The sequence below is a fragment of the Crocodylus siamensis genome, chromosome 2 (assembly GCF_052110815.1).
Source record: "Crocodylus siamensis isolate JL-2025a chromosome 2, ASM5211081v1, whole genome shotgun sequence".
Classification (NCBI taxonomy): domain Eukaryota; kingdom Metazoa; phylum Chordata; order Crocodylia; family Crocodylidae; genus Crocodylus; species Crocodylus siamensis.
Window position 1 is genome coordinate 124,008,151 of NC_143396.1, and position 12,781 is coordinate 124,020,931.

The 12,781-nt window shown below is 39.8% G+C and overlaps 1 protein-coding gene across 1 annotated transcript in view; it reads left to right on the forward strand.

The window, feature by feature from the left end:
- Positions 1–12,781, forward strand: part of LOC149870708 (uncharacterized) — a 248,949-nt gene that overhangs the window by 98,304 nt on the left and 137,864 nt on the right. The window contains exons 6-8 of the mRNA XM_090036721.1: positions 5,209–5,268; positions 7,170–7,277; positions 12,102–12,137. Coding sequence (XP_089892847.1) covers positions 5,209–5,268; positions 7,170–7,277; positions 12,102–12,137 — 204 coding nt within the window. The remainder of the gene's footprint in view (positions 1–5,208; positions 5,269–7,169; positions 7,278–12,101; positions 12,138–12,781) is intronic.

Consider the following 12,781-nt stretch of genomic DNA (forward strand, 5'->3'; position numbering starts at 1 on the left):
GCTGGGAAGGAAGGCTTTTCACTGGGCCCAATACTATAGAAAAAAAACAGACAGTGTTTCTCACAACAGTGTTGACACTTCATAAAATTGTTCCCCTGATTTTCAAATGCTTCATATTTGAAACAAACAAACATGATCAACTGAAGTTCAATTTATGTATTTCATCTGGTCATCAATAATAATAATTAGATTCTCATTTAATCACATTATATGGAATAGTCCATTATGATGTGAGGCACTGTCCACCTCTGGCCATATTGGTAGTTTACATTGTCCTGAAAATCCCAGCTGAGTCTGCGGGCAGAGCTTTGACTGACCCATGTGGAAACACTTGAGGAGGCACAGCACGGTACATCAAAACTCTAGTGAATAATTGAAATATAGCTTGTGCCATGGAGCTGCTCAGACACTGCAGTGGGGACAAAGTGAATACAAGTAGAATGACCCACAACTGCAATTATAACCAGACTGTTCTGGAGAAAGACATTGGCTGCATTAAGATCTGCTTGAATTCAGTTCACATCTTAAAAGTGCCAGAGGGCCAATATGTAGCGCTGTACGTGAATGTTTTGTGGGGGGCTGCACAATATTTCTGCAAGCTGAAGCTTTTCATAGCTTTTGAATTACAATTTGTCAAGGGTTTCAGCTGAAACCATATCAAGGGCCTAATCCAACCCCTGTTTAAGTCAATGGGATTCTTTACTTTGGGAGGTGGATGGCTCCAAGGGACTGTCATCAGAAAGGATAGCGTGTGTAGGTCAGGTTGAGATTGTTCATTGGAACTCACATTTTGCCTGACAGCAGTGTATTTACTATGTAGATAAACAGAGGATGTCAGTTTACATTAAAACATCCCACTTAAGATATACTTGCAATTGAGTTATTTGTGGAGAGGATGCTGGCATTATTGCGAATGCCCCTAAAACTAAAATACAAAATAGATCAGGAATATAGTGATGACCACAGATGAAAATATCTTTACAATGGTCCATCTCTAGCTAGAGACTGTTTGTGCTTCTTGCTAAATATTAGCTCTTTTTTCAGTAGATCCAAAATCATAATGCAGATATCATACATGCACACTGAAGCTCTAACACTGAATAATTGTATATGTTAAAAAAAAGAATCCCCACAGTCCTTGTCATTTGTTACTGCTTATTGTTTCAGTTAGCAGATCTCTCCTGATGGAGAAAGCAGCAGTTGTGATAAAAGAGATTATATAAAAGAGTTCATGCTGACAGTCCATGGCACTGCATAGAGTGATACAGGACGCTGTATTCCCTAGGGCAGGTACAATAATTAGCTACAGGACTGGCACTCAGTCTGAAGGATTAATTAGAACTTGAGGTGGTGTTGTGGGGAGGGAAGGCAGCCATACAGTGTGTCAGGATCACTCTGGCCTGAAGCCTGTGTGATTTGATGTGAAAGAGCAGCAGCTGGCTGTAACCTTAGGAAGTGCAAGTGAACAGCAGGTGGTAATTCCTGTCTCATTTACCATGTCTTCATAGGAACATGTAAGCTTGTGCAGCATGAGTTTATTGGCAGGTCAGAAGGAAAATCCTACGGAAGATTGTCACATTTACCACAATAAGCAACTTCAGTAGTTGAAATATGGTATATGCAGCACAATACAGAGCTAGCATTACTGAATGTACAATGTTACTGTACTTACAGTACAGTAGTAAAATAAAAATGCGCTTTTTCAAATATCTTAATGTAATATTGACCTTATGGAGGCAGCTACATTGAACAGAGTGTATTCTGAGACTTCTGGGACTGCTGTTAGGAATTCCTCCACTAAAGATGTTAGACTACAGTAGGATGGATGTAACAGGAAAGTTACTGCATTTCAAACAGAAGGAAAGCATCAGACAGTTCTAACATTCTTCAGTTTCCTCAGTAGTTGTCCTGTGGGAACATATGGACTTTATACATGTTTCTTAGTTGCTGAACAGGGGGCATTTTACAATGCTATGGCTATAAGGATGTTCCAAATCTCACTGTTTGCTAAGTTATTTGGGGAGAGGGTGTGACAGTATGCTTAGTTGGAAATTAAAACTTAACTGAGAGGTGAGAATGAGTTGTGTTCAGTAGTGCAATGTTGTGGTCTGGTGTAGCTGTTGATTAAGTGATACTTTACCTACTGGAAGGGCAGCTCAGAGCCTGCGAACATAATGGCTAAGTACAGACAGTCAAAAAGTCTGAGGCTTAATTGATTCAATGTTTGCAGGTTAGTCTAAACTGTGTAGATTGAACTGATAGGCAAGGGAGCAGACATTCACTTCTGATTCCAGAAATGCAGCCACGTGCCTGAAGTGGTCCAGGCCAGAAGTGGGGGTGGGGCATGCACTAGAGCACACCTCTCTGCTGGGCTGGAGCAGACAGCTTGGACCAAAGCTAGCCCACCCAGCCTGTGAGAGGGATTTACAAGGGAGGTGCAAAGGAACCTGGGATGCTGGGGGACTGTGCAATAACTTGAATCTGGAGAGGATCTCGGACAGAAGTTCAATAAACAATTTAACCTAAATCAGTTAAGTGTGATACTGCATGCATCCATATTTGTCTTAAACTGGTTTTGGCCATTTTGAAAGCAATTTATATGCACTGAACTTCTGTTGTGTTACATCTGTGAACTGATTTCCAATCATACCAGTTTCTGTGTAATTTCTGTCCCTAGCCAATATGCATTCTTTATTGGTTGTACAAAATGAATGAAGCGATCCACTACCAAGCAATTTTGAATCCATCACTGAGAATTGTTAGAAAAAAAAACCCCAAATCAAACCCACCTGGGAGATATTTGAGCACTGACAGAAGAAGGACGGTAGCTCACTTTGTGGGAAGGAGAGATGTCTTATATCCATTCAGATACTTGTGCACCAGCAGCCTGTTTTCTAGCCAGCAGGAAATGCCTGCTCTCTGGTGGGCAGAGCATTGTTCCCTTTGCAGGGTTCTCCTTATGTCCTTGGAGGACAGCTCCACAGGATGCTACATATGAGGGGGTAAACCTGCCTCCTTTAGAACGCTTTGTACTCAATAGGAGGGAAGGAGAAGCCTTCCTCTGCCTTTTTTACTTCCCCACAGCTGTGTAAGAGCAAGCTGGAATCTGTTGCTGAACTAATATTGAAAGGGTTAATCTCTAACCCAAGTGTATCTGTTGTACAGGCAAAGAGCTGAAGCCTGAATGACAGCTTTCTGCCTGATCAATACAGGGTCTTCATAAAGTCCTTGTGCATTTTTAAACTTTAATAACTTAGGTTGTGCACAAGGACTTTATGAAGACCCTGTATAGTCTCTGAAGCTTGGGGATGGCAGCGGGTAAATGTGCAGCCCTCCATCTAAATGTTTTGGGGAAGCAAGGGATTTTGAATAACATTTTTCACAAGGTGTAGCCTTTCATGGCTTCTGAAAAGTAAAAACTCCATTTTCCTATTTCAGATCTGTTTCATATTTAGGATAGAAAAGATGGAATAAGCAGGATAAAGTAAATTAATTCATAACTTGTCATCAATATGAAAAAAATGCCAAATGTTCAGCCTCTTGTATTCAGAGCTAGCTATAAAAATGCTGGCCTTGCTATGTTGTGATCTGAAAGCCAGCAGAATAAAAATGAAGTAGTTAAGAGAGTTTCAAGTTAATCTTGTTTTTATCAAAGGAGATATCAGGTTTATCACTACTATTCAGATGTTACGGATGTTTGTTTGTTTTTAGGCTCCTTATTTGTATCTGTTTTGTCACATGCATATTAGCAAGGAAGGGAATAGACCATGTGCAGTGCAGGACTAATGAATCACAGATGTAAAGATGCTGGTATTTATCATCTAATAACTTTTTAACCTTATGTGGTGAAATAAGACAAATGCAAATTCAGTGCATATGTTCTCCAAATTATGCATCATTCATGTATTTCTTAGCAATATGTTTGTAAATGTTTGGTGTTTTTAGTTTGTGAAAAAAAAAGGAAGATGCAATTAATTTAAAAATATACAATTATTCTCTCAATTTAGTCAGAAAAATGTTGGAAGGCCAATAACATTTGCTTTCTTACTGTATACTGTGAGGGCCTGAGCCTCTTCTCTTTTCACTGGTGTCATAACTCCATGGAATTCAATAGAGTAATGACAGTGTGAAACTAAGTTGGGAGGAGGGTAAGGTGTCTAGTTAAGATGCAATTCAAATGCACCTATGAAGAAATAGGTGTCTAACAGTCGATATACCTTTATTTGTAAATAAAAGCCATAAATCACTGTGATCAAAAGCGGGAGAAATAGAACTACCATTTTTAATGGGAAAAGAGCATGCTGAAGCTTCTGTCAGGTTAAAGTGTCCTCAGATGCTTTAAATAGTTTAAAGACCATTTAAGACTAGAAGGTGTTTTTCCTTTTAAAAAAATCTGTAGAAGAGAGAGGCCCTTTCTCCCCGTTTGCCAAAAGGTCTAACTTCGACACTCCAATGCAATACTGGAAAGGTGTAAATTGAGAGCAAAATTCACCTGTCACATCTCTTGCGGCAGGTTATGATTCCAAATATTCTCCTCTCCCTGCATCAGTACTATGGGAGCAACACATGTAAGGAGAGTTTAATATACGAGTCAAAATCCACCATAGGAATCTGAGGGGAGAATTTTGCCCCAAATATAGAGATAGTGCTGTATGTGTGTCAAGAATGTTGATCTCAACAATTCTGGAGGCCTCCAGATCAAGCAGTAGACCTCTGTTCAATGTGTATTACTGTGTATATACTACCAGTTCATGTGCTGGATGTCATATGTTAAGCAGAATATTGGTGGGAAAGTAATAGCAATAATAGAAAGTAATTGTAGGCTCTGCAGTGATCCACGGACAGAGCACTGTACGCAGCTTTCTAGAAGTATCTTGACATGTTTTATTTGAAAAGGCTTACTTCTGAAGGCAATTTATAGCATAGCAGCTGTCAAATCTTCATAATTACCCATAATAGCATTTAATATCCCATGTTTCTTTCTCTGTAAAACCCCTTTATAATTTTGCAATTTGCAAAATAATCAACTAAATCTCTGGTATTCTGCCCACCTTGTTCTGTTCCCCATATGACAGACAAAGCTGTTGGTCTGGTAATAGACAGTGAGACATACTAAACACAGTGTTTGTTCTGTTTGTCCATTAGCAGATTGTCTATGTGATGTTCTGTGTTGTGTCGTTTTGGTACCATGTTATGCTGTGTCCCTAGGGTCTGCCAGGCTTCCCCACAGTCGCTGCTCTGCACAGTAATCAGATCCTCACCGTCAAGGTTTGTGGCTGACGTACTTGCTCAGTCAGATCTCTCTACATCAGCATCTGAGTGCACATGAAGGTTAATTTTGCCATGGAATACCAAGCAGTCCCTGCAGTGGGTCCAGTTCTGTTCTCTCTGATTTTACACAAGTGCAACTCCACTGATTTCAGTCAAATTACTCATGATATGCTGTGCGAGTGAAATTAGGATCCAGCCCTCTGCATATTATCCACATCACACCTGCTTTTGATGGACATTTTGATGAACCTTGATTATGTTTATGGTTAAATAAGCCATAAAAGAGCATGGAAATGTCAAAATTTTATACATTAGGCACCTAATGAGCATATGCAGATTCAATTATCTGTTTATGTATCATGCATCAGGGGTTTCACTTGAAAGAACACTTTGACAAAACTGTAAATTAAGCATGAAGGATATAAGCCATCTAAGTATGGACTTCAGTCATCATTAAAATGGCATTGTTCCTCATGGCACAAATATGCTGTTTGGAAAATCTGACTGAAAGATGAACTGGTGCTTTGTCTGTAGAATCTTTGCTGAAAGATCAGCACATAAGAAAAGTACTCATTTTAGTTCCCTGGGTTTATATAAAGAAAAAGCACAGAGACTACTACAAGAATCGATGTGAAGAAAACCTGCTATATATTGCCTACTATTAGCACATGACTAATAAAGATATTTATATAAAGGTATCTAGTGATTCTAGATGTTAACTTCTTTAAAAGAAAAGGCACAGATTTTTCTTAGACATAAGCACCAGTTTATTTTATATTAGCTGCTATAAATCTAATGTATATATCTTTATTTCTTTCTTGGGGCCTTCTGATGTCTATTCTTCAATTCTCTCATCTCTGAACTTCAACCTTTGACCTCACCTGCCTGATCAGATGGTGTTTCCTAAAATCAATCATGGGTTTCTCTCTGCTGATCAGCAGCTCATTAAACGCCGCCTCATTAAGGTAGTGCTTAATCTTGCTGGATTCTGGTTCTTCTTTACATTTAATTTTTTTACTCTGTACTATGCTTTTTGTCAGATGCCTTCTTATTGCAGGTTAATCACTGGAAAATATCTCAGATCCACATATTTTTTTAGTGAACTATATTTGTGTGTAACCCAAGTGGAAATTATATGGTGCTTTGCTAAAAAGTTCAAATTTAAAATTCAGCTAGTGAGGCTTGTTTTTAGTGTTTTGCAGTAGTCTTATGGTGGAAACAGTAATATATATTACTATTTTTGGATGGAAGATAATGTCCTTCCACAGTCTTCTTTGTAAATTAGATTATTACAAAATGAACTCGTCTAAACCATTAAGATACCCACTTAATTATCACTTTAAAACATCTGCCAAAAACAGATGAACTAGATGAACAACTTTTCAGCAAGGCAATTATGTTGCATCCTCATTTTAGAACTCTGTTAGTGCTTCATTGTTGATCCTTACAAAACTGCCATGCCATTTTAACAGCTCTCTCGCACACACTTACTTCTTCAACCTTTGTCATGATGGTAACAAAGGCAAAGGGAATGCTTTAACTGCTCATTCAAAACGATGACATGCTTTGGACAATGGTTACATGCTTTGGGTGAGTAGAGTTTTGTATGGCACTACATCAGTGTATGGCCTTCATTGGACAACTAGTTCAGAACTTGAGCCTCACACAGCATGGTTTGTTCCATGGCAGATGTGCGGCACCCTAGTCTTCAGAGGCAAAGTTCAGTCTGTGTTATGAGCAATGAAGAAACTGTTATCCATGCTCAAAATGAGCATCCAGCACAGCAACAGCTGTTTCAGCCCATCATGAACTACTTCTGGGTAAATCAGTGTCTTGGTGTTGGAGATGGTACACTTGAAGACAAACTTCTAATGATGATTTTCTTGACTTCTGTTCAGGGGGACCAAGGACAGGCTGGACCCCCTGGTCCTCCAGGGCCACCAGGACCCCGAGGTCCTCCAGGAGATACTGGGAAAGATGGCCCTCGAGGGATGCCTGGAGTACCGGTGAGTTAGCTTCAAGTCTGTCTGTGGTGTCTGAAGTGCTCCTGTGAAGTGGGAAATATTAATGGAGAAACAAAAATTATGTGACATTTACAATAAAAAGTAAGTAGCGGGACCAAGAACAGTAGTACCCAGGTCAGCTGGCTCCCAGTCCTGATAATCATTTCCTTCAGATTCAGAGATTTCTAGATTGTTTCCTCTTATTTTAATCATTGCAATGCAGGGCAGCCCCTTTGTTAGCAAGACAAAACAATTTCCATTCAGCTCTTCATTTAAAACTAAGCTTGAAACTAGATCATTACATGTACTAGTTTGACTTTTAATCCCCTAATGAAGATCTCATGAAATTGGAGAAAATGGATTATTAAGCTCTGTGTGAAGTATGATGCTATGCTTCAGTTATTTTCCTTAAAGTCATATTCTGCCATCCTTGCTCAGGCTGGAGTAGTACCATATTCTTCAGACAGTCCATATTCTGTGGGGCTAGTAATAGAATACAGTAATAGAATAAAATAGAGCCATCATTGGTTCAGGAGGCAGATCTGGGCCCTTAGCTCTTTGACGCATTGTTGGAAGTCTGAGCGTTAAAACTTTTTTTTTCAACCAAAACATAAATGCAGAAGTTGTAGGACTGTATATTTAACAACCCTTGGAAATGCCTTGAGATTAAACTTTTGTGAACTACTAAACTCCTTATTGTTTTGAAAAGAGAGAGTCCCCCGCCCTGCACCTTTTCTTAGTCTTACAGGAAACAGAAACAATATCGCAAAGAAAAATTCATGTTTCCACATGTGGGGCCAGAACAGGAAAACATACCTTCCCTATAGGACCAAAAAGGAAATGCATCCAAGCTCCTGTTCTAATCCCATTTTGAGCACCTTATCTAAATATATATTAACTGAACAAATATGTAGAACATAATGTAATGATGGCATTTCAACTCTGGGAAAACACAACAAGACTTGACATACTTATGAAAGCCTTATGCTTTATGAAAGCTGCCTTGAAAAACCTTTGATTAGAATATGGTTGTTATTCTACTGCCATCCCTTTTTGAAACTTCAGATTGGCTACCTACTTCGCCTTGCCAGTGCTGTGCAACTCCTGTGCTGCTAAGAAAAAAATTTGGACCCTATTTGAATATCCTTTGAAATTTCAAACTGGTACAACTTCACTGCCTTCAGAGGTACTAAGATACTGTATTACAGTAGCAAGAGGTAGTTAGACTTGCTAACCTGAAGCTAGGCAGAAGGCAGGGCATGGTGGCACCTTGGGGTGCCTGTACATGAGCATGGAGGCTGCTCCCACACACTGTAATTACAGACCAGCAGAGCAGACTAAATTAGTCAAGTTTGCTGGAGTGTGGTAATTACTGTGCTCCAGCCATCCTCTGCATCTCATGCATCAGCATCCCCACACTTCAAAATAGCAGCAGGGGAGTTTGACCTAAAGCTGGTCGAACAAGCTTTAGATAAAGTACTCTTGCTGCTATTTTGAAGCATGGGGAAGCTGATACATGAGACGTTGCGATGCTTTAATTACAGCAGCTCTCAGAGCCACTCTAATTAAAGCACCTCTTACCCCCCCATTCACCCTCTGCAGCTTACTTAGTAAGTCACTCTGTCCTACCTTCTGTGTTACAGTAGTGTAGGTCAGACGAGGATTATAACTGCTTCCTGTCTGCAGCAGTTTCAAGAAGTTCCAACTTGGTGGCTATCTGCATTTTTAAATACCTAAATACCTTTGTAAACCTGGTCCCAAGTGCCTCCTGTCAGATGTTAAGCATCCCTACTTCTCTACAAAGTAAGCGCAGATGGGGCTGATACTCCCGGATAATGACCTACAATGTGTCTCCCAAGTAATGCAGCTGCAGAAGTTACAGCAGTTTAGAATTTTATAATGCTCCCTCACTAATTACTGCATAATGCTGCTGTAGATGTTTTGCATCTGTCTGGGGCTGCTCTTCTCCTAGAGCAGACATAACCTCTGCCTTCAGGCTCCTGGGAGTGACATTTCCAGATTCCTGGCATCCTGACACCACAGCTTTTACTTCTGTAGCTGATTGACTGATATTTAGCTTGACAGAAAAAAAATTATAAAGTGGGTACAAGGCCCAAAGACAATAGGATCTACCTGGCTCTCTTCCTCTTTCATATGGCATTACAGATCAACTTCCAAATCTATGAGCCACTGTCTGGTATTGTGGCTCAATATGCAGATTCCATCTGCCCTGTCTGGGCATTGGTAGAGATATTGCAACTTTAGATTAAGTGCTGTGCTGTTTGTTGAGCACTGTGTTCACACAGCGGGCAGTCGAAGGTGTTCAGCTTCTGAGGTGCTGTTTTGAAGCATCTCTATCCAGATCTCAGTCTGTTTAGCTTGACCCATTCTTCTCTGTCAAGGTCATGCCCAATGGGGGCCTTGTTTTGTGTTGCTATAAAATGCTGTAGGAATAGATTTGACCTTTCCCAGCAATTGGCCCACTCTGTTGCCATCCATAGATTTAGTTCAGCATCCCCAGGTTCTTTCAGGAGTTTGTGGGCTTCATGTACAAACAGTTTACGACTTCTGAGCCTCTTAAGCCTCCATCTGTTCAGCTCTGCACTTAATAATTGATGGAGCAGGTGATTATTGTCATCTCTTGCCTCTGTTGCCAGTAATGATGTTAGGATCTGTCTTCTCATATCACTTGGTCTAATGCCTGAGCATACAGGGAGGACATCTGTGTGTGTATAAGTTGTGCAACTTGTTACAAGTCTCTGCATTGTTAAGTACAGTGTCAAACTTTTTAGTGTGACAACTTGTGGACCATGCAGGAACACAGTATACTCATGGGGCATATATCATTGCAAGTGCGGTGGTTCTGGGCACTTCGAAGTTGGCACCCTGTGTTGTGCTGTCTAAACATCTTAAGGCAGCTACCCATGCAGAAACTTTACTGCTGACCTCCTGGATATGGTTTATAGGTGAGGGACCAATATAATGACTCCCAAGGGTCAGTGCTACCACCAGTACTTTTCAATGTATATATCTCAGACTACCCGCATACAACATCTAAGCAATATGTGTACACTGATGATGTCACTATAGTCACCAAAGGAACAGACACCAGAACTGGAAAAGACACTGAGTACTGACATGGAACTCATCACTGACTATCTCACAAGTGGTGCTTTAAGTTGAGCATCAACAAATCAATATCATCACTCTTCCACCTGGACAACTGTTGAGTCAGGAGCATGTTGAATATCAGCGTAGGCATCTACACTTTTCCTCATAAGCATGCCCCAAACTACCTTTGAGTTGCATTAGTTTTACCAGGCTGACAGCTTCATTTTGATTTAAAATACAAGTGGACCTGAGGTCACATTGGTCATACAAAGTCAACAAAACAGTGACAAGGGAGTGTAAGAACAAGGACACTCTATAATTCCATGGCTGAGGGCAAAGACCCTGTCAGCTACTGCCGCCTCTACCAAACTCCATTCAAGAATAATCATCAGTGGGACCCAGCACTCTACCTCCCCTGTGACTCTATTTAAAAGAAAACAACCAACCGATGGGCCTTCCTCTAGTTGCTCTAGTTTCTGTTTCCCTGCCTGAAGAGGCAACACCACAGAGTCATACCAGCACCAACACTAGTGCTTTCCCAGTGATCATGTCCAACAGCATGTGGATCTGGAAGCACAGCATGCTTTTAAATTTTGGACATCTAGCATATTGTGAAGTTATGTCTACCTTGAAGTCTGAAGGCACCATAGCACATGTTTCGGTGCGTCTTTGTAGAGTCAGTCAAGTGCTTACTTGGAACTGAAACCAATGCTCTGACGGCTTCACTATGTTCAGCTAGTTAGTGCAGGCATGTTTGTTTGTGTTGCAACTGGCAAGACACATCCAGATCCTGAGAGAAACTGAGACAGTCCTGATTCTGTTTTGCTGCTTTCTGCGAAAGTTCATCAGCAATACCTTGTATCTTTGTATGCTGCTGAGCAAATGAAAATGTTCGTGTCCTTTAGCGAACCTGTTAATCCTTTTGTGACTTGCTCAATGTGAGAATGGATTTGGAAATGTATTCTTTCCCTCTAAAAAGTAGTTTCTAAAGCACACAAAGTTGTTTTATGTATGTATCCTTAGACCCTTATTTTTTTTTACATTTCAGAATAATTTGCACCTGCATGCTATATTCTGTGGTTGTAGACCCAAACTGCCTTTTGCAAATTCAAACATAAACACATTAAATATTAAAAAGTTCAGGGTTGAGATTTTCAAAGCTATAGAGCCCCTATTAATTCCTAAGGCAATTGTGTGGGTAAAATCCCTAACTGGTTTTGAAAATCTCAACCCTGAACTTTTTAATATTTAATATCTTAATGTTTGAATTTGCAAAAGGCAGTTCAGCTCTACTACCACAGAATACAGCATGTAACTGCAAATTACTCTGAAATGTAAAAAAATAAGTCTAAGGATATATATGTAAAACAACTGCATGTGCTCTAGAAACTACTTTTTACAGGGAAGGAGTGCTATCTATCTGTTTATTAGAACAGGAGGGGTATCAACATATTTGGTATTTTAAAATCACTGAATTAAGAGAGTAATTTCATTAAAAAACTGAAAAATAAATATCAATTCTTTGAGACCGGCATGGGCATGATTTTGGCCTGTTAGATTAACAGCCAGAAATAACAGTAATGTATATTAGATGGTCATACAGCTGTTATATGTGCTTCATTACATTTTGATGTAATTTAAATTGCTTTAATATTAATAAATGGAAATTCAATGTACATAACATTGATATTGATATTGATCAACTCTGTGTTTAAGGGAGAGCCAGGAAAACCAGGCGAGCAAGGATTGCTGGTAAGTACCTGTTTCTTCTGTTTCCTGATTCCTAAACAGTTTAAATAGTTCTGTGGTTTTATTTTATTCCCTCAACCCTTCTTTGTCACAAGCCTACTTGGATCTACATTTGTAAGGAAAGTACAGAATGACAATGAGGGCCAGATGGGTCTCTCAACTTACAGAAAGAGTTGGAAACCAAGATAGTAAATGGGGAAATAGGTCAGCTGCATAAAGTTCCACTGCCACAGCCCCTATGTATGACTCCTTCCAGAGCATTGAATGGTAGAATATCTAGTCACTCTTGCATAGGGCCAAATCCTCATCTATCTTTGTGGTTACAATCCTGAGCCCTTTTCTGATGGAACCCTACAGAGGAAATACAGTCGAAACTTAGAGAGTATTATTCTCTCTGTGCAGTTTATTACTCCTATATATGGGAGAATCTGCCTATTCATTCAGTGGTGATATGAGGGCTTTTTTTTTTTACAAGCATACTGATTTGAGAATAGATGTTTTCTGCTGCATCAAGAAAACTAACTCTATTCAGTTCAAGATAAAATGAATTCCAGTGCTTTAAAAAAGCCCGCTGAGGGGATCAAATAGTGTCTAGCTAGTGTGTACAAAGTAGGTGGTCCATTCACAGCTTCTTACCCTGTGAGGTC